At 37.0% G+C, this 22,852-nt stretch overlaps 1 protein-coding gene across 2 annotated transcripts in view; it reads left to right on the top strand.

Moving 5' to 3' along the window:
- The window catches only part of LOC132143665 (radixin), a 200,367-nt gene extending 178,844 nt beyond the window's left edge, over positions 1 to 21,523 (top strand). For both annotated transcript variants that reach the window (XM_059554090.1, XM_059554089.1), the window contains exons 13-15: positions 4,871 to 4,963; positions 20,503 to 20,724; positions 20,944 to 21,523. In XM_059554090.1, the coding sequence (XP_059410073.1) occupies positions 4,871 to 4,963; positions 20,503 to 20,724; positions 20,944 to 21,108 (480 nt within the window). In that variant the 3' untranslated portion in view covers positions 21,109 to 21,523. The remainder of the gene's footprint in view (positions 1 to 4,870; positions 4,964 to 20,502; positions 20,725 to 20,943) is intronic.
- The last annotated feature ends 1,329 nt before the right edge of the window (positions 21,524 to 22,852 follow it).

The following is a 22,852-nucleotide window of genomic DNA, read 5'->3' as shown; positions in this document are numbered from 1 at the left end:
TACATTTAGAGTTTGTGCTTATATTTGCTCTAAGCTACACAGTATTACACCATATTTTAGATTTAACACATTTAACAGGTGTGCAGTATTATTTATATAATATGAATTGTGTTATATTATACTAAAGAAATTGTGGTTTACTTTGCATCGGAGCATTAAAAGTGGTAGCCTGTTTTAGTGAGCTAGGCTACATGGATTAATATGCAAAATATCAATATTCTCACATATAAGGCCTATATTTTAATTTATATTTTAATATTCCTTTAATAAAACAGAATTCATTTTTGTCACACACTACTTTGTTATTCATTACCTGTCCTCTATTTTGACAGATAACTTCTTGGGAAAAAGATATGTCCGTACACTGATTAAGAAATTGTTGCGCGTTTTATAAATTATTTCCTTTATTTTAGTAAAACGTGAGGCACTGTATAATTTCGCTCCCGATAGGCTTAATTAAAACTAAATAAACCTGCACGATTTAGGTAAATCACTGAAACTCTAAAGAATGGACTGATTAATAAAACGATCTCATGTTTAAACTCAAGTTCAAAATCAACAAAATGCACACGATGTAAAAAAAGAGCTTCATTAATCGACAACTTCAGTGTGCGTGATGCTGAGTGCATGCGCAGCATTTATTCTTATAATTTGTCTACATATTTTATCTTCATTACAAATCTTGTTTGGTTTTATTTTGGATAATTGCATGTAAAAAAAATGATTTACTTTGTAATGCAGATGCAAAATGTGAATTATTATTCATATTCAAGTGTTTGTGCGAAAATTATTAATGTGCATGCATGACAGGGAGACACACTCTCGATCACTTGAATTTTTTCCTGATAATGAAATAACTTAAAATTGGAGTGTGTCACATACATGAGAAATATATCTACAGAAAGCTTGAAATGTATTTTAAACAAATCAATTCAAAACAAAAGCATAATGTAATCTGTGAAGGTTGCATTTCTCTTTAAAGGCGCGTCAATGTGGAAAGAGTCAGCACTGTGAATTTCATCTTGCAGCCGACAAGTAAACATTGTTTATTAAAGGGTACATAACATACACAGTTTCACCTAATCTCATGTTAATCTTGAGTACCTATAGAGTAGTACTGCATCCTTTATTTATCCAAAAAGTCTTTAGTTTTATCCTATTTATAAAAGAAAAATAAAGCTTTCCGATTAGAGTAGTACTGCATCCTTTATTTATCCAAAAAGTCTTTAGTTTTATCATATTTATAAAAGAAAAATAAAGCTTTCCGATTCTTTCCGGAAAAAGCCAAGCTCCTGGAGGCGTGCCGTGAGCGGAGCTATTATACTGATGTTTCGTGTTGTTTACATTAAAATATATTCACTTATGTGCTGATTTCCAACAAAATACAGAAATCTGATGCAATTGTACTTACATGAATGGGGTCTTTTATCACAGGGACGGCTCCATGTTTTAATAGCAAACGATGTGCAAATCCAGCGTCGACTTGTGCCTTGTTTATAAAACATTCGTCACTCAAATGAACAGAACACACAAATGCACTTGATACACTCCGTTGCTGCCCCGGAAAAACAAACTGCATCCACTGTTCATGTAACGCTGGGTTCTTGGGGAAGCTGAACATGGTAAACTTTCCCTCACATCTTAAAATGCACTTATTTGAAGGCATTCTCGAACAAATCCTATGCAGCGCTGCCGACGATTTCGACTTTTCTGGGAGAAATGCTCATATAAGGACTTCCGTTCTCGTCTACGTCATTAGATCCATGATTGAAAAAAACCAGCTAAAACTTTTACCAAGCCGGAAGTAAGATTTTTGGCACAGAAATTCTCAGTCATTCTTATAAATTATTTTTTAAAACTTTGGCCATGTTTAGCATCAGAATCAATCTCTTTAACACTGTGAACAACTCTGAATACACGAAACACCATTGTACCCCCCCCCTTAATAAATAATTAAAATGTCTCCTTTTTCACAATTATTAGGCTATTTCTGCCTGTGCTTTGTGTAATGGAGAGATGCCTTAATGATTTTTCCTCTGAAACACAAAAACATATAAATAAAATTTTAATAAAATTGATATTTTATGTTTTGAGAATGGCCAACCCTTCTCTGCAGATATTGTTGCTTTTGGTTTTTGCATTGTAAATACAAAAAAAAAAACAATCAAAATATAATGTCTCCATAAACTGGTGTTTTTTGTCACGTTTGTAACGCATGTGTATTTCCCAAATCTAAAATAGCCTATAAAATATGTTCATAGACGGATACTTTACTGATGTCTGGACTCTGTTTGGGATTTAGAAAAACATAAAGAGATGGTTCAATATATTGGTAATGAATAGGCTACATTCTGAGAGAAAAATATTGAATGGACACAACAACAAAAAATTTACGCAACAGTTTGCATCTTTAAATAAGGCAACTTACTCTGAAATTAAGTTATAATAACTAATAAACTATATTGCGCTATACAGTAGTTGACATTTGAAGTGGATCAAAACTTTTCTTCAAAGTTGTCCTAAAACCAATATGACTATGCAGTTGCCCTACTTTGCATAAAACCTGCTCTGGAAGTTTGAAACCCTCATAAGACACTGTCCATATGAAAGACCAAGAGATTCACACATTTATTTCAACCCCCATAATTTATACAGAACTATAACCAGCTGAACTGAATTCAGTCTGTTTTATGGCAGTGAGGAACAGTGTTTTGTCAAGTTACTGGGTTGAAACATTCCTGCACTCACAGCAGCCCTACTATTTTTAATCATTATTTTCTCGCAGCCCATATTATTATTTTCACCAGACCATAATAATAAAAAATTATCAGTTGATAATTAATCATTGTTAAATGTGAACGTAGGCGTTTGAGGAAGGCTTTAAGACCAATTGGATTCCTCCGTCAGCTGCTCCCGCTTCACAGCGAGCGACTCGCGCTAACTAACCCAGCTTCACTGTCAGTGGTTTGATTTTACAAAATCAGTTTGAGGTGAATCCAACTTATTGATCATGAGCCCAACATTTAGCAAGGCAGGAAAACATTTAGACTACCTGAAGTAAGATGTATTTCATTGTAAATTAATGCTGTTAAATAAAGAAGAAAAAAACCTACACTCTGTAAGTGTTCTTTCATTGAAAAGTATGCATTTTATTTATTCACAGGCTATATGGTTGAAATAATATTTTCGTTCAAAACTATAAGTGCCATTGTTTTACAAAATACTTTGACTAACGTTTCATAGACCTTCAGTTGTTATGCTTTAAAATTCCATGCCATTTGTAATTTCACAGTATTTTCACCTCAAATTACTACCGCAATATTCTATAATGGTAAAATTTACCATTATGTATTTTTATTTTATTTATTTTTTTAGAATAATTGTAGCCTACATAAATGTTTTTTATTTGTATTTATTTATTTATTTTATTTTTTTGAAGAATAGTAGCCTACATAAATGGGTGAAGCAAAACAAATATGATAACTTTTTAACTGCAGGCAGATATAGGCCTATATTATTACAAATATATTATCATTACAAATATTTGGATCGTTCCTTATTCTGTACCTTATTTTTCTTAAAGAATAAACACCTATTTTCTACAAGAATAAACATTATAAAAGAATAAAAGAAAGAATCTCAATTAGCCCTTATTTTCTATTTCTGAAGTTAATTGGCAACTCTAATGATGATGTAATTATCTTTTGACTCCCCTGACAGTGACACCTTCCTCAAAACAAACCAAAAAAAACATGGAGGCAGGTTCTGCACAGAGCGCACAAAGTGAATGTGATTAACCAAGTCATTTTCAGATGCAATTAAAAAAAATATATATTGAAGAAAAAAAAACCTGGATAAAAACATACACAAAACTTGTAAATAGTTAACAATGTAGCCTAGATTAGACCCAGACTATGTTCCTAAGTATATATTGTAAGTTTTTTTTTACCCACAGTAACACATTTTACCTATTAATCGCCTATTTTCATTTGCTGCATGTTTTTTTTATGCTAAAAAATAAATTAAGTTTGTGAAAGGGAAAAAAATATGTATAAGTTGCATTTCATTAAATTCAAAAATAATATTATTGCTTTAAATTTAACAAATTTATCAGAACAGAACAAGAATTAAAAATATATTAATCTAATGGATAAATATAATTGCAGTATATAATAATATAGGCTTAGCTATAAACAAACAAAAATAAATTAATAATAATTTAAAGCGAAACATAATGTAAGATGGGCTCTCTCATTCGGGAGAAATCCAAACGTTTCCATATTCGTGATGTTGCCCATTTGAAGCTTAACTATTATTGATGATGTAAAATTCTTTGTAGTTCACGCGTGTTTCAGTATTGACGGAATAAAATCATAATTAGTAAAAATATGCAAAAGTGGCCCGCTGCTTGTGCCAGATGTCACGGTGAACGGCTGTGCTGTTTCCATTGAATATGTTCGTGTGAGGCACAACATGATCAAACAGCTGAAACAGAAAATACTAAATTTTTGGTCACACAGTAAAGGCATAATTCTAAAAGTCAAACTGTTAGCAGTTTGAAAAATCAAGAATAATAACCGAGTTAATAAGAATTATTTCTAAATGCTGGACCATTCTCATTTCGCTCTGCATATAGAACCTGGAGATTTTTTATTAATTTTTTTAACCAAGAATTTAATTTATGTATTAAAAAATATATATATATATATTGTCCACACACGACTGACTTGCAGTTAAGGCCGCGTCCCTGCGGTGGTGGTACACGCGGCTGTATTACCCATTCTGGTTTTCCACCTACCGTACATTGGACTTGTACTGAAATGGTCAGCAGTTGGGGGTGCTGTAACGGTGCTCTGCTTGGTTTTTGCAGGCTGCTGAGTTGGGAGAATTTACTGCCAAAATTGCCCTGCTGGAGGATGCCAAGAGGAAAAAGGAAGAGGAGGCAACAGAATGGCAACATAAAGTAAGATACATGTACTCTTTTTATACATACTTCATATAGTTGATGCAAATTGTCCACGTGGTGAAATAATTTATCATGGAGTGCTCCTGCAAACTATTGCGAAGGTCACCAATTAAGGGGATTTACAATCCAGATCTGACAACCAAATTGATTCTTGGGGGTGTACGGTTTAAAGGGGTCATATGATGCAATTTCAGATTTTCCTTTCTCTTTGGAGTGTTACAAGTTCTTGGTGAATAAAAAAGATCTGTGAAGTTGCAAAGACTAAAGTCTCAAATTCAAAGACATATTTTTTATAAAAGTTTACACTCGTCCACACCCCCCTAAAACGGCTTGTTCTAATACGCCCCCATATATCTACTGCCCCGTTTCCACCGCTGGAACTTTACCCAGGAACTAGAGACTTTGGCCTGGTACTCGGTGTGTTTCCACCGCAGGAACCAGGAACTAAATAGAGTTCAGGGTAAAAAACTCTGGTGTGTGACGTTGTTTCATTGAGAAAGCGAAACGACTTTGTTTTTGCCTTCCAAAAGAACACACGAAAATAAATTGTTTATATACATTTATAATGTGTTTTATGTTTTTGTCTCATTGCTTCGGCCGGACAAGGCATCACGTTATGTTAAGAGGCGTAACATTTCCGTCTCATACTTGAGGCATTCGGCCAATCACAACGCACTGGATAGCTGGCCAATTACAGCACACCTCACTTTTCAGAGTGATTTTGCCGTATTTGGCTGAGCAGTAGTTTAGGTGGCTCACCAATGTACTAGATTTCTCTAATACATAAAATAAGTAAGCTTGACCAAAGTTCTTGTGGGGAGAAGAATTTATTGAAGGTAGCAGTGTAGCAGTTTTTCAGCAGTGATGTTAGCATGTCATCCTTCAAAGAATCTTAACCCAAAGTACTGTCTGTGAGAATAGACCTTTATACCTGTTTACAAATCTGCTACAAACAGTGCAATAAGACCCCATGGAGAACAAATGATAGTGTATCCTTTTGATGACTTGAAAGGATCTCTCCCATGTAGAACCCATTCATTGACCTGATGTTGACCTAAAAGGCTGATTATATGGGCCGGTTGTTTCACACTATTGTGAACAAAGTACAGCTGCCTACAGTTGATTGCAAATACATTCAACCAAAGTTAAAAACAAATAATCTTTGACATTACACCAAATACACAAAATAAGGTTCTTTTTAGCAGCATCATATGACCCCTTTAATATTAAATATTCTTCGAAGTGTACTACTCAGGGTCTGCACTCAGTTTGTGATATTCCTGTAATACAGTATTTTAGTGTAAACAGTAGTGATGCAACAATACAATAACCTCACGGTTAAATAAATACCTTAGTTTTTTTTAAACAGTTTTAAACAGTTTTCAGTTTAGTTCTTTTTTGCCATTTTTAAATGCTATTTAAAAAAAAAAACACTGTAGAAAAACATGGTTTATCATATGTCTACTTCAAATTTATTATCAGAGGAGTATTATTTTTAAGGATTGGCCATTATTTTGTGCTTTTAAACACATCTAATGCCTGTTTCATTCATACTGGATGCCTGAGGGCGCCCTTGCACTGAAAATTCACATATGTATTACAGAAGAAATAGTCACACACTCCAGGATAGTGCAACTGAATGAAAGACAGAAACACTTTGAATGGTGACATTCAAAAGAAACATTAAGACAATAAAAACTCTATTGCGACAATGTTTATTGACGCTCTTAAAAACATCTCAAGTATTTTAATAAGTATATTTATAATCGACTGCTAATCGACATATTCTTTATTCAAATATAGAATATATTTCTGCATCATTCCGTGATAAGCTGCCACATAAGATCAGGAAGGAATTTATTTTAAACTTTATTATTTGTTTGATGATGTGGAGTAAAATCTTGCTTTATATTGACAACAGGTTTAGAAACGCTTGCCTTTTTCTGTTGCTTGTTTTGAATACTGCGCGTGGACACAGGCGTCACCAGGTTTTTGCACAGTTAAGAGTAACAGCTTATTTTGAGGTCAAAATAATTTTTTAAAATGCCAAATTATATATGACATATGATTATTTATGTATATTTTTGATTAATAATAAATTAATAAATAGTGTCTAGCATTAATTATAGTCTATTAAATTATCTGTTTAATCTAAAACTAATTATGTCTACCAAGCTCTGATAATGTATGGAATATTATATTAACAAACTATCAAAATTTTAATAAAACAATAGGCCTATACCTTTAGAATCACGGATGTGATGTTGTCACTTTAAAGGTATGGTTCATCAAATACAGTAGAACCTATTTGCTGTCTACACTGAATGTGGCACGTCGTGACAAATTCCACGACAGTAAACTGCTGCTGCATTCTACTTATTTCAACGGTGGCTTTGTTGTGTACACAAGTAAGTTGAGCCATCAAGGATGAAAAAGCACCTTGGGTAACAGAAAACTTCTATTTGACAGGAAGGATTGAAACCATTTCAAAACTGTGCCAGATAAGCCGATTGAACATTCAAGTCGTGATAAAAGAATCCTGTGGTCCACAAAGTCAAAGGCTGAACTCAAGTCTAAACACACTAAAGCCATGGTATCGCCAGCATCGGTGGTCAATAAAACATCATTAAAAATTTCCAAGAGTGCAGACTCAGTGCTGTGCAGTGTTTTAAAACCAGATTGAAAAATGTCAGAGATAAAATTGCTTTGCAACTGAATGAAAACAGCTTTTTCAAGAATTTTGGATAGGAACGGCAAATTAGAGATGGGTCTATAGTTTGCATAATTGGCTGCATCAAGTGAGTTTTTTTGTTTGTTTGTTTTTTAGAATTGGGGTCACAGTGGCAAACTGGGACTGTCCCTGTTGACAGAGAATTATTAATAATACATAATGTCTGGACCGACTGGTGGAAGGATGTCATGGGGAGAAAAATTGGGTTTAAATTTTAATGCGATTTCTTTACATGTCTGAAGAGAAATCTGCATAAATTCACTAAACTGTGAGCGGGAAAAAGAGAAATCTATACAGGTTGTATACAGGTTGTATCGAAGTAAACATTTGCACTCGAGTAGTATTGATTTTGTTGGAAAAGAAATTGAGAAATCTTTCACACTCAGAAGAAGAGCAAGCAAAGGCGAGATTAAGAACAGAGTCAACGGATAAGATTAACATTCTAGAGTTATGGGAGTTTTTTACAATGAATTAAGATAAGAATTTATGCTTAGCTGTCCTGACAGCCCTTTGAAAATTCTGTAAGGAAACATTCAACTTTTCAAATGATATGTGAAGCCTGTCTGTCTTCCATCTACGTTCAAGCTGTCGACAATGCTGTCTTAGTGATCGGATATCATCACTGACCCAGGGCTGTGACTTGTTTCGACAATGAACAAGCTTTCAAGGTGCAGTAAGATCCAAAACTTCTGAACATTTGCTATTAAAACACTTAATCTGCTCATCAACATCTGGATATGATGAAGCAAGATCAATAAATAACAGTTCGGAGAAGACGTGATTGGAGTGAGAAGTCAATGAGTGAGACCACCGTGCTTGACTTGGTAAGGTTATTGGTGGAGCAGGCAAAAGTGTGGAAAAGAGCACTGGTCTGTGATCAGAAGTGGGGTGTCACAGATGTCAATGTCAGTCACAGACAGACCATACAGTAGGTGGCCAACCAAAATGATGGTTCTACTGCTACTCATGTCGCTGCTGCCACGTCTGTAAAGTGCATTTGCAGCTTTTGACCACTGAGTGGTGCTTTAACCACAGGTTATCAAACAAGCGCATCAAAGCACATTTTCGCAAATAGACGTCAGCTTTGCCTCACTAATGTTACATTTGACAGCTGCAGTCAGGGAAAATGAAAGAAAAACACTAGTTAAAATATTTAATATTCCGCTCCCATTATGTAGGCCTAATTAAAACAAGAAACAAATAAATTAAACCTGCACGATTTAGCTATCATTGAAACTCTAAAGAATGGACTGATTAATAAATCGTCCTCACGTTAAACTCAAGTTCTCTCATTATAATCAACAAAATACACACAATGTAAATAAAAGCTTCATTAATTGACAACTTGCATTTATTGACAGCCGCATTTAAATGCAGGTGTGTAAAATATCAGAGTGCATGATTTGCGCAGCATTTATTCTTATTTGACTACATATTTTACCTTCATTACAAATTTTGTACGAAACATTTGTTTATTAATAAATAATTAAAATGTCTCCTTTTTCAAAATTATTAGGCTACTTCTGCCTGTGCTTTGTGGCAAACTTAATGCATGTGCTTGAGCGCGTAATATTTTAAGGCTCATTATGGATTATAGATGTAAATTTAATATAAACCTGCGATTAGTTGAATAATGACAAATAAACGGCTAGTAACTAGAAAAGTCTTACATGGGGGCAGACTTATTAAATAACCTCTAGACATCTCTGTTAACATTTTTAAAGCATGTTATATGCGTTTGCATAAATTCTGCTTTCAAAACGGTCCATAATGGAGAGATGCCTTAACACTGATTTTTTTATCTGAAACACAAAAACGAAAATTTTTATAAAATTTATATTTTATGTTTTGAGAATGGCCAACCTTTCTCTGCAGATATTGTTGCTTCTGGTTGTGCATTGTAAATACAAAAAAAACATATATATATATATATATATATATATATAGAGAGAGAGAGAGAGAGAGAGAGAGACATAAAGAGATAATTCAATATATTGGTAATGAATAGGCTACATTCTGAGAGAATTTATATTTCACAGTCTAAAAAATATGGTATGGACGCAACAAATAAAATTAATGCAACAGTTTGCATTTTCTTTTTTTTTCTTTTTTTTGAGTTAAGGCAACTTCCTCTGAAATTAAGTTATAATAACTAATAAACTAAATTGCGCTATGCAGTTGTCAACATTTGAAGTGGATCAAACCTTTCTTTAACGTTATTCTAAAACCAAAGCGACAGGCATTTGTCCTATCTAAAGTTTGAAACCCTCATAAGACACTGTCCATATGAAAGAGCAAGAAATTCACACCTTTATCTCGACCCCCACAAACTATACAGAACTACCCCAAAAAAAAAACAACCCCCTCCATCTGAACTGAATTCGGTCTGTTTTTTTGGCTGTGAGGTGCGGTGTTTTATGTTACTGGGTTGAAATATGCCTGTACTCACAGCAGCCTTACTCTTTTTATTCATTATTTTCTCGCTGCCCATATTATTATTTTCACAAGACCATAATAATAACAAATTATCAATTGATAATTAATAATTTTTGCAAAGATCATTGTTATTTGTGAATGTACGTGTTTGAGGAAGGCTTTAAGACCAAGCGGAATCCTCCGTCAGCTGCTCCCGCTTCACCATCAGCAAGTTTTGATTTTACAAAATCAGTTTGAGTGAATACAACTCATTGATCATGAGCCCAACATTTAGCAAGGCAGGAAAACTTTCAGTCTTATCTGAAGAAGGAGGTATTTCATTGTAAGTTAATGCTGTTAAATAGAGAGTAAAAAAAAAAAACTAGTGTAGGCTATTCTTAAACTTGGACCTCATTATATTGAAGTGCAAATCCTAACCTTCAGTTGTTATGCTTTAAAATCCCATGTCATTTGTAATTTCACAGTATTTTTACCTCCTAAATTACTACCCCAGTTCTATAATGGTAAAATTTACTCATAACTGCAGGTAGATATAGGCCTATATTATTAAAAATATATTATCATTAGAAGTATTTGGATCGTCCCTTATTCTGTACCTTATTTTCTTAAAGAATAAACATATTTTATACAAGAATAAACATTATAAATAAAGAATAAAAGAAAGAATCTCAATTAGCCCTTATTTTCCATTTCTGACGTTAACTGGCAACTCTAATGATGATGATGTAATTATCTTTTGACTCCCTGTTAGCGGCACCTTGCTTAAAAAAAAACAAAAAACAACAAAAAATCCCAGTTGTAAGAGATATGCGAGCGATTAATATATTTAAAAAAAGAAAAAAAGTGGGTGCTTGGTTTCGGAAAATGAATACAGCTCGTAAAAAATGATGATGAAAAAGTCATGCTAACATATTCTTAATTCATAGAAATAATTTAAGCATTTAAAACCTTTTTTATACTAGATTGAACTTTTAATACTATTAAACTGACTTTAAAATCTCAAGGAATTTATAAGTTGAAACAGTAAAATGGCACCGTGCACGTTAGCCTAAATGAACTTGTATCTTCTGCTCCAGAGTGTGCGGAGTGAATGTGATGCAAAGTCATTTTCAGGTGCAATGGGAAAAAAAAAATACACAAAACTTGTAAATAGTTAACAACATAGCCTAGATTAGGCCCATACTCTGTTCCTAAGTATATAATGTAATTTTTTTAACCCACAGTAACACATTTTAACTGATTAATCACCTATTTTCATTTGCTGCATGTTTTTTTTTTTTTTTTTTTTTTTTGTGAGAGGAAAAAAAGTTGCTTCCCTTTCGATAGTTCACTCATACTGCATATGGGGAAAAGCTCCTTTTTTTCCGTGATACTTAAGCCTTTTTTCAATAATGCAGTGCAACTGCACTGCCATTGGTTTAATCTGTAAACTTTTTTAAACAAATGACAGCGCTGCGTAGCTGCGCGAGCCTGTGGTGATGCAGCGTGCCAAAGCCCGCCAAAATGGGCGGGGCGAAAGGCTATATAAGCAGGCAAATCGCCATAGGAAATCAGATCTCACTCCTTCAGCAACTACTTCACATCGCTAGATCCCGCCTGAACGCCTTCACAGGAACGAGATCTCGCCGTTGAAGAGGCACCGCAGCGGATCAGCTGAGATCGCCGACCGCCTGCAAGCACCGGCGCTCTCGAAGACAGCCGCTCTTCAGCGCCAATCTCGGGCCGCCCGCTTCTCGCTTCCAGCCGCTTCTCAGTGATCTCCTGCCGCCATCCGGCGATCACAGAAGAGCAATTTCCAGCGGGTTTCACCGCTCTAAAAGATTTCTAACGCCGTGTTAACGGCGGCGGCCATGCTGCACCACAGCTGTGGCACATGCAGAGCCCCTAAGGAACAGCACCCAGCTCGCCCCGCTAAGCGTGCTAAACCACCTAGACATCATGGCCCCCGGCAAAGGATTGTGCTGGACCCGACGCCCTCTAAATCCTCCTGAACGTTGGGGGAGAATGAGGAAGGGGCAAACTCCCACCACGGCCGGACCACCCCAGAAGCTCTCTCGACTGCCTGCTATGCGACCTGGGCCCACCATTGTTGCATCCACGCAAACCGCCGAACGCAATAAATATATTAAACATTTTCAAAGAGAGCGCAGTTTTCCTCTTCCACACTCATCAGTGTTCAGGCCCCTAGTCAGCAGCCTGCCATCCAACTTTATCCAACCTCTTGTCACGCAGGCCATCCCAGGAGTGTCCAAGTGGGTGTTGGGGATAATAAAACACGGCTACTCACTATAGTTCGCCTGAAGAACCCCGCGCTTCCGCGGGGTGATTCCCACTTTGGTAGAGCCGGACGACACTCAGGTCCTCCGCACCAAAGTGATGACGCTGCTAAGGAAGGAAGCCATAGACATAGTTCCTCCCTCAGAAAGCGGATTGGGGTTCTACAGCCGTTATTTCCTTGTCCCCAAGAAAGATGGCAGTCTCAAACCCATCTTAGACCTCAGACTCCTGAACCTCTTCCTCGTGAAACAGAAGTTCAGGATGTTGACATTGAAGCAGATCCTCACGCAGATTTGCCCTGAGGACTGGTTCTTCTCGCTGGACCTAAAAAACGCTTACTTTCACATCTAGATAGCCCCCCATCACAGACGATTCTTGAGATTTGTATTCGAGGGTGTGGCTTACCAATATACAGTCCTTCCCTTTGGGCTGTCCCTAGCTCTCCGCACTTTCACGAAGTGCATGAACGAGGCGCTTTCCCCTCTGAGACAGACGGGAATCCGTGTTCTGAACTCAGATCTCAACGACTGGCTCATTCTAGCCCAGTCGCGAACCGAGCTTTACCACCACAGATCCGTGCACCTGAGCCACTTAGTGTGCCTAGGACGCAGGGTCAATTTTGCCAAGAGCTCACTGCTCCCCAGCCAATGTATTATGTTCCTGGGAGCGGTTTTCGACTCAGTCCATATGAGGGCGGTCATATCACCAGAGCGTGTTCTGGTACTTCAGCAGCTCACGGCCTCTGTCAGGAACAAATCCTGTTTCCCTCTGAAATTCTTCCAGAGGATGGTAGGGCTGATGGCCTCCGCCTCCCCAGTTTTACAGCTCGGCCTCCTACGAATGCGGCCCCTGCAATACTGGGTGAAACTCCGGGTTCCACCTCATGCTTGGCGGCACGGCCGCTTTCGCATCAGGGTCAACCAGGTCTGTTTAACAGTCCTGGAGCCTTGGATGAACCCTGTTTGGTTCAGCCGTGTGGTACTCCTACAGGTGGTTTCCAGAAAAACGTTGCTCTCAACAGATGCGTCCAATCTGGGTTGGGGCGCTCTATGCGAGGGCAGACCAGCCTTTGGCTCATGGTTGCACGAGGAGAGCCATCTTTATATCAACTGCTTCGAGATGCTGGCAGTAGAACGAGCCCTTCAATCCTTTCAGGCCATCCTGAAGGGGCGCCACGTCCTAGTCCAGTCGGACAGCATGACAGTGGTATCCTTATGAAATTTCGGTTACTGAAAAGTAACGAGCTTTGTAGCTTAAGATCAAACATTTCATTGAATCGTGTTGTGAGCATTTTAGACAGAAGCAATCATGAATATATATTGAATTTTAATAATTGAACTAATAATACATCAAACTACAAATCACACAGAGTAAATATGCATATGACAATACAGACAGTAAACAAATACAAGACGTAACGGAATCCAAATGAGGGAGAGAGAGAGAGAGAGAGAATGAGTGAGAGAGAATGAGTGAGAGAGAATGAGAGAGAAATAGGCGAGATCACAGAATAATCTCACAGTAAGGCAAAATCACAGACCGTAACCTTTTGAAAGACAACAAGGAATCAGATCGACAACTTTTAAGCAGCATTTAAATCTCTCTAGAAAATAATACTTGCATGTGGTCTCTTTGTGACTCGCAAGACGAGTGTGCGTGTGTCGTTCTGTTGGAGCGGAGCATGTTCTCTCGTGTCTTCCGGGGCGAGCCGACTCGCGCGATGTTTGAAAGGTCCAGCGAACGTAATGATTCAGAGTTCATCTCCCTCGTGGGGAGAGGCGAATATTAGAATAAACTTAGTACAGAAAACAAAAGAAAAACGGAGATGAACGCTCCCTTAAGGAGCCATGAGAACAGGCTGTTGGAGAGGAGGAGACCAGGAACTTCCTGGGTCAGTCCTCTTTATGGATTGACTGGAACACGCCTCTGTTTGCGCAAACAACCAATGAACGTCCACGATCTGAAGCGGGAAAATGTTCCTTTGTCTCTGAGGAAACACCCACTCGTGTGAGTTATAGCTTATCAGAATTCAGCAGTTATACTCTAGCAAGTTGGTAATTCCAGATTAATACATTTTACAAACCTTTCCTAGAGGTGGATAGTTCAGTCACAACTTGACGATTACACAGATACCAAAAATTACATGTAAAGGTAGAGGAAACAAAGTTTCATTCATATGCAGAATTACACACATTTAAAGTTTGATTAACACACGATAAAATTGCAGATACTCCAATTTGTTATGGCAAAACATCTAATGCACAAAAAGGCAATACTCAATACATTTAGAATACATTGAGAAAAGGTACTTTTCTCTTTCTTACAAGAATTCCAGTGAGCTGGCTTTCCTGTTCTCCGAGTTGGGTCATAAAGTTTGACGACCCCTTTAAGGTGTTGTGGCAAAATTAAATCAACTCTCATCAGCATAAGGGACAGACTCACTCTCAGGTTATAATTAAAAAGAAAGCTTTTATTCTTTGCAAAGAAGGTCAGACAGTCATACAGTAACACTGAGTTCCTGCAGAGTGCGACAAGAGGGGAGGATAGTCCTCCACCTTATATCCCTCTGCTGCATCAAATATAAAAAATATTGACTAATAGGGTAAGGTGATAAACTAAACTTATTTCATTTTATTGCATTTTGCAACATTTTTATTCCACTGTACTGCATAGATGGGTATAGCATTTGAGTACTGAATAAGCCATACAAGTCTAACTGAATCCTGATCTCTCTCTCTCTCTCTCTCTCTCTGAGTGTTTGTGAATCGTGCCTCTAATCTGTCCTTCATGTGCTCCAGTATATTACCACCTGAGACTGACACAGGGCTGCGCTCGCGCTTCATTCTATCTATAGAACTCGTGCCCAATAATACTTAAGTGAAGTAGCTTGTCAATGGCTCTCTGCATCTTACCGACAGTGTTATCTGAGCAGTCAAAAGCTGCATATTTATTGCATGGACGGAGCAGAAATGTAAGTGACTAAATCATATGCACAATTCCATTGAATGATAAATGTGTTTAAACAATGCGGATAAACCGAATGTATGAAGGAAATTGTTAAAATAACCACAGCAATAATGACGACCTTGAATTAAGAGCACAAAGTTTACCTGATAATCAGATGCATGAAAGTAGCATTTGTTGTTATAGAAACAGACAATAGGTATGTTTTCTCTCAGAAACATAATTCGCTGATGGAGAGGAAAAGTTAAATAGCTAGCCTACTATAGCATTTTATTTCACACTGAAAGAGAAGTGATCTCGCTCTCATAGACGTGAATAAACTGAATAAAAGCAGAATGAACTGATGAAAAGTAAAAAAAACAAAACAATAAATAACATTTATGAATGATGCAGTGCTAATTGACATAAATTATTACAGTACAGAAACTATAAAGTATATTTTCTACCTTATATATATGTGCAGAAAATTAAAATAATTGCTAATTAAATGTAACCTAGTATATAAAACAATCATAAAATTACCATTAGGAAAAAAATATAGATTACAAATGATTGATTATTGTCCAGTAGTGTATTTGATTTCTTACAGCTAATTAAAAGTAATAAAAGAAGAAGAGAATTCCTTGTAAAAAATAATAATAATAATAATTATGATAATACATAGGCTACATACATAAAATGATTGTATTTGACATTTCTGTCACTCCTGAAATGATGGCTACACCCCTGGTGTGACAAAATGTTAGCTTATACATAATACTCTTAAAGCTCTTTTTTTAAATCTTGGCTTACATACATTTTTATGTATGCCATGTCATGCTATAGCATTATTTTTTTCTAACCTATGGTTCTCTAACCATAAAGGCTACTGTAATTTGCCCCTGACTAAGCATTTAAAGAATTTAGGAGAAACATTTACATATTCCTATGAAAGCACTTAAAGAATGCAGAATCGAATCGTTATAATCGAATTGAATCGAATTGAATCGTTCTAAATTTGCAAAAATCGTTCTTGAATCGAATCGAAAACCTATGAATCGTGAATCGAATCGAATCGCTGCCTTCCCAAAGATTTACAGCCCTAATGGAAACCAGTAATTAGTTTAAATGTGAAATTAAAACCTCCAATAGGTGACAGCAAGTCACTGTTAATAAGTAAGTCATTGGGATTAAACCAAATCATTTAAATGGTTGATTCATTCAGGAACAAAACAGCCAGCATCATGTTGCAAACACAAATTGGAATTTTATTTGTTTGGCGAAACATAGCAAGAACAGTGAATATTGTGTCAACAATGTACCATATTGACCTAAATATAAGATGACCCTTGTTATTAGATGACCCCCCTTTTTCTAGATGTACCTTTTGGAAAATGCCTTTTTGAAAACCAAATCTTGTGTTTTACTTAGAATTTTTTTTTCTTCTGAAATTATTTTCATATTGCATATTTTTCATAATTACATTATTGTTTCGAAAGTATGGTAAATACTGGTAAAATGTACCAACAATCACATTCAAAAAGTTTTTACACTTTTAGATGTACTATAAAAACAACAGGTAGCCCATCTGAATTATAGGCCTATAACATTTAGTCTATCCATCTCTTGGTAGCCTACCTAAAACAATTTAACAGTAGAAGTGAATTCTTATTGTTGTCTTCAAATCTGGGTATTGTCTTTCGTTTTAAAATCACTTTTTTTCGACTAAGTTTGTTCCAATCACGATAACATGACAGTCACAACCCATGCTGCTGTGAGCTTTTGTTTTTCTTTTGTTTTCACTAGCGATCTTTAAAAGACACATTAAATTACATATTTCATGGCACACTCGTTTTACGTGTATTTGGTGCCACCTATTGTTGTGGTTGTATTACTGATATGACAAAGTATAGACCATGAATATAAGACAACCACATTGTCTTATATTAGGGAGGGAAAGAGGGCTTCACTTCTGCATCTGTCTGGCTGCATTTACACTTGGCATTAACCTAGCAGATCAGATCATCAGTCAATCAGAACACGGTGCGTTTACACTTGGCAACATCAACTGACTTTTCTATTTGGACAACTGATCAGATCTGTCTTTCCCGCGCAATATTTAAATAAGTATACTGAGAATGGCCTGGTGCAAAATCATCCTGAAGTGGTGGGTTTTCTTTTGAAAAGCATTTTCAGTCGCCGGAATTTTATAAATCAAAGATAAGTGTTGGAGTCTCATTAGCGCTTCACACGGCTGTTCTATTTTTTTTTTTTTCTGGCAGTTTACTAGAGAGAGGGGTTTTGCGTGATGACGACCTGCGAATGCAGACACGATAGCTGGATTGCATTTACATTACACTGAGAACTGAGCACAATGCGTATCTGGACAACATCTGGATACAGGTCGCATGTTAATGCCAAGTGTAAATGCAGCCTCTGATGTGCCTGTCAATGTGTGCTATTCTGCTGTGCTGCAGAGATGCGGAGAAAGTCATCGGAACTTGTCAATAAACCCGAGTTAATAAACCCGACCTCATATTTAGGTTTTTTATTTGTTTTACTGGGAAAGCTGTGCGCAAACCGAAACATACACACACATATATACATATTCATTTAAAAGGGCACTTTCTCTTGAGGAAGAAAAAAGGCAGGTGCTCAAGCCCCCTTTGATGTCTATGTGTGCACGTGCCTGCCCACATCTGGAGAGCCTTGTGTTCAAAAGGCAGATGTGAGGTTCTTGTGTTTTAAACTGCGTAGGTTGAGCGCATGCTGCGCTCGCGTGTAAGGGCTGGTATTGCACCACAGTAAAGATAGTTTGTGGTTTGATATTCAGATTTCTTTTGGCTATAAATACGCAGTGCGCTGTCATTGACATGCAAATAATACTGAATATCATTCTCCATGATTTGTGAAATCCGGTAACATGGGTGCTTAAAAAAAATATGCAACGCATACGCACTGCAGACGGATTATGTGTGAAACAGGCGTAAGGTTGTTTGCACCTTGTGCAACGTGGAATTTGTTTACAGCTTTCTCAAGCAGTTTGTGATGTTAGTGACTCAGGGAAGGGTCAGCTGACCCATACTTAACTGTGAAAGTTAACAGGGAAGGGTCAGCTGACATGTACTGAACTGTGAAAGTTTTCACAGATCAGAATAGTGATGTTATTAACCTAGCAAATAGTCAGCTGACTCGTACTTAACTGAAAGTTTTCACAGATCAGAAAAGTGATGTTAGTGACCCAGGGAAGGGTCAGCTGACCCGTACTTAATTTTGAAAGTTTTCACAGATCAGAATATTGATGTTATTAACCTAGCAAATGGTCAGCTGACCCGTACTAAACTGTGAAAGTTTTAACAGATCAGAAAAGTGATGTTAGTGACCCAGGGAAGGTTCAACTGACCCATACTTAACCGTGAAATTTTTCACAGATCAGAATAGCAATGTAAGTTTCCCTGGGAAGGGTCGGCTGACCCATACTGAACTGTGAAAGTTTTCACAGATGAGAATATTGATGTTACTGACTCAGGGAAATCGTTATCGGACCATAACCACACTGTTAGTGATTTTAGTGACCCAGGGAAGGGTCAGCTGACCCGTACTTAATTTTGAAACTATTCACAGATCAGAATAGTGATGTTAGTGACCCAGGGAAGGTTCAACTGACCCATACTTAACCGTGAAATTTTTCACAGATCAGAATAGCAATGTAAGTTACCCTGGGAAGGGTCGGCTGACCCATACTGAACTGTGAAAGTTTTCACAGATGAGAATATTGATGTTACTGACTCAGGGAAATCGTTATCGGAATTCACAAATCATGGAGAATGATATTTGGTATTATTTGCATGTCTATGACCGCGCAATGCGTATTCATAGCCAAAAGAAATCTGAATATCAAATCGCAAACTATCTTTACTGCGTCTTTACCGATAACATCTTTACCTGCGTCGGCCACTTTAGCTTCTCTAAAGGGGGGGGTGAGCGGGGCACTGTGGTTGCAGTTTGAAACCTTACCGCTAGATGCTGCTAAAATTTACACACTGCACCGTTAACATAGTGGTTATGTTTATGCTACTGGCCTCTGGAGACTCCGTTACTATGGAAACAAAGATGCCAAAATGCTATCACGCGCAAATTAGCTTCTCTAATACTCCTTATGAAATTGATTTAATTATAATTGCTATTAGTATTATAAACAGTGCAAAATACTTATTTGTTTATTTAAATTTGTGTTGGCCTTTGTAAATTATGGGACAAATCGCGTCCCATATTGATTTGATATGGGACGCATTATTTTACCTTTAAATACGGGACGATTCCATATTTTAAGGGACGGGTGGCAACCCTACTTTCTATCTGTATGGTTAGGGTTAGAATTAGGATTTGAACTTGGCTTAACGTTACTTGCATGTAATTATGCATCATTTATTTTTATTTTATTAATAAATGTAACATGTAAAAAGGACAACTTAAAAAATAAAGTCTTACTAAGATTTCTTTTTAATCTTTTCTTTAATCTAAACATGTGAGAGGTCTTTGTACAATTAAAACATCCTGCCAGTTTAATAGCTTAAAAATATTTTTAAAAAAAAAACAATGTAATTAACCAAGAAGTAACTGCTGCCTGACAACTTTATTAAGCCCTACTTCACTTTCTCACCAAAGGATTCTCTGCAGTGAATGGGTCCAAACAGCTGATAAAAACATAACAAAAATCTACAAGTAATCCACATGCCTCTAGTCTGTCAGTTAATGTCTTGTTAAGTGAAAAGATAAGTGTCTGTAAGACAGAAATTCTAATGGCACCCATTCACTGCAGAAGATCCATTAGTTAGAAAATTATGTAATGCTGATGCTATGTAATGCTTCTCCAAATCTTTTCCAATGACAAAAAAAAAAAAAACTAATCTTAAACTTTTCTTTTAGTGTTGTATTTTGTCTGTTAAAAACTGTCATCAAGTCTCTGTCTGCCTCTTGGGTAAAGAGCCGGTATTCCTAACATGTCAAAAAGCTGTAATGTAGGCTGCCTCCTTTTCTCATTCTCTGATTCTCTGTAAAGTTTACCACTTGCTTACCATCATGTCTGGCAAGTTGAATCTATATGTTTGCTTATTGATGCATTTTTCATCACTTATCCTTGTTGTAGGCATTGTCTGCTCAGGAAGATTTGGAAAAAACTAAAGAGGAGCTGAAGTCTGTGATGTCAGCTACAGCAGGTGGTGCATCAGAGAACGAACATGACGAGCATGACGAGAGCAGTGCAGAAGCCAGTGCTGAGCTCTCTAATGATGGAGTTGCTCACCAGCGAAGTGAGGAAGAACGGCTCACAGAGACCCAGAAAAATGAACGTGTCAAAAAACAGCTACAGGTTAGACCATCCATTTATATATATATATATATATATATATATATATATATATATATATATATATATATATATATATATATATAAAAAGAGAGAACATAACCATAAACGGTCTGTGGTGTAAAAAGGTTGGAGAACCCTGTGCTAACAGACATGTTATGTGAATAAATATCAGTAAAAATAGTATATACCTGCATAGCTTACACATTGTCTTCATTACAGGCCTTGAGCTCAGAACTGGCCCAGGCCCGTGACGATTCCAAGAAGACCCAAAATGATGTTTTGCATGCAGAGAATGTGAAGGCCGGCAGGGATAAATACAAGACCCTACGCCAGATCCGCCAGGGCAACACCAAGCAGCGTATTGATGAATTTGAATCCATGTGATGGCTGTACATCTTCTTTGATAGCCCCACTTTCCACCCTGTAGCCCTGATGCCTTCATGGCTGACTTACAAGCACAGCTTTTACCTGCCCATACTTCTCCTCTAGACCAATGATCCTTGACCTTTGACCCCCTTCAGAGAGCTTGGGGGACATGGCTGCCCTTCCCTCGAGCTTTGCCAAAGCTCTCTCCACCTGTGAACAGCCCATCAGGCTGTTTCCACATATTAAGCTCCTTATAGCCCTACTCCAGCATCGCCCTGTTAGGAGCAAGTGGTACATCGCACTGAACTCTTGAATGATGATTTTGATTTACTAAATGCTTGGAAATGTGTATTTTAGAAGAGGCTAAGATGAGTTTAAGCAAAATTTGTTTTTATGAAACGGCCATTTGTTTGGATTTTTTTTTTTTTTTTTTTTTTTGGCTACAGCTATATGCTTACAATGTGGAAAACAGCATTTTTCTTTTTTCATCCATTTTATTTACTCTGTTGTAGTTAAGTGGGTTAACAAGTCAAGTTTTGGAAGAAGAGTCTTTTTCAGGGTCATGTGAAAGTTGTGTGCAACTTAAAGAGTCACAGTGGCACATTCACATACCCTGAAGAGCACAAATAGCACCTCTCCACACCAAAACCCTGACATCAAATCAAATTCAGAGCCACCAAAGTCAAGTGAAGAATGTAGAAACAGAAGCACCTATCTTTTGAATGAATGTGAACCATAACCAAAACTATAGCTAACCAAAGGGAGTCTTTCACTCTTGGTAGTCACTTGCAAACCCTGCATACATCTGTAATTAATATGGATTTAGACTGGACTCGTTACTAGTTTTATTTCTTCAGTGCAAGACTTTGTTTGATTCAGGTTCAAAAGATGTAGCTCTGAACTGACAGAATGTGAGGCCCTGTAATGGAGCGCTTGTGTTGGGTCTGTTGATCTTGACAGTAGAATTCTCCCAAACACCCAGTGTTTCTTGTCCAGTCTCCATTATCGATGGTTTTCCCTGCCTGCCGGCTCACAAAGGCCATGGCTGACAGATGGAGAGACAAACAAACTGCTTGTTTTTAATTTAATTAGTTTTTATTTAATTGCAGTATTTTGGGGAAACTACTTGAGGAAATGAATTTGCTGAATCGATGGTAAGTTATGTGCATGTGTGCGCTTTGTCTCTCTCTGTTCATCTCTGTTTTTTTCCCCTTAATTTTTGTGTGAGAATATTAGTATACCTGTCATGCACATGTGGTTGTTTTGAAGTACCTGTGGCCTTTCTGGCTGGGGAGCATATGAAAACATCAGTCCTGTTCTCAGGACGAATTGCTACCTCATTACTGTCAAACATGGTGACTGGTTAGTCAAACACTTGGTGTACGGCAGAGAGAGGCAAATGTTGTCATTTTCTTCTTTTTAAGTTTGTGTCACCCAGATCATAATATAGCCGAGTGTGCTTCTTGTTTTTGAGCATCTCTTGAGAGGTTTACTGTAGGTAGATGTACTTTTTCAATGATGCTTTGGCTAGTTAGGGTCATAATTGTTTTATTTAGCAGCACTAAGATAGGTAAGTGGCTTATAATTTATCCTCAAGAAATACTGCAATTTAATATCAAAACTATCTTGTCAGTATTTTATTCTTATTCAGCATGAGTTATGACAACAGTTATGACAAATTGTGTGGTATCTTGTCTACTACAGTGTGTTGATTGTTCCATAATGAAGCCTTTTAAGAATGTCCTGCGTTTTTCCCCATTCT

This window comes from Carassius carassius, chromosome 7 (assembly GCF_963082965.1).
Source record: "Carassius carassius chromosome 7, fCarCar2.1, whole genome shotgun sequence".
In the NCBI taxonomy this organism is placed as follows: domain Eukaryota; kingdom Metazoa; phylum Chordata; class Actinopteri; order Cypriniformes; family Cyprinidae; genus Carassius; species Carassius carassius.
This window is presented reverse-complemented; position numbering and strand designations above follow the sequence as displayed.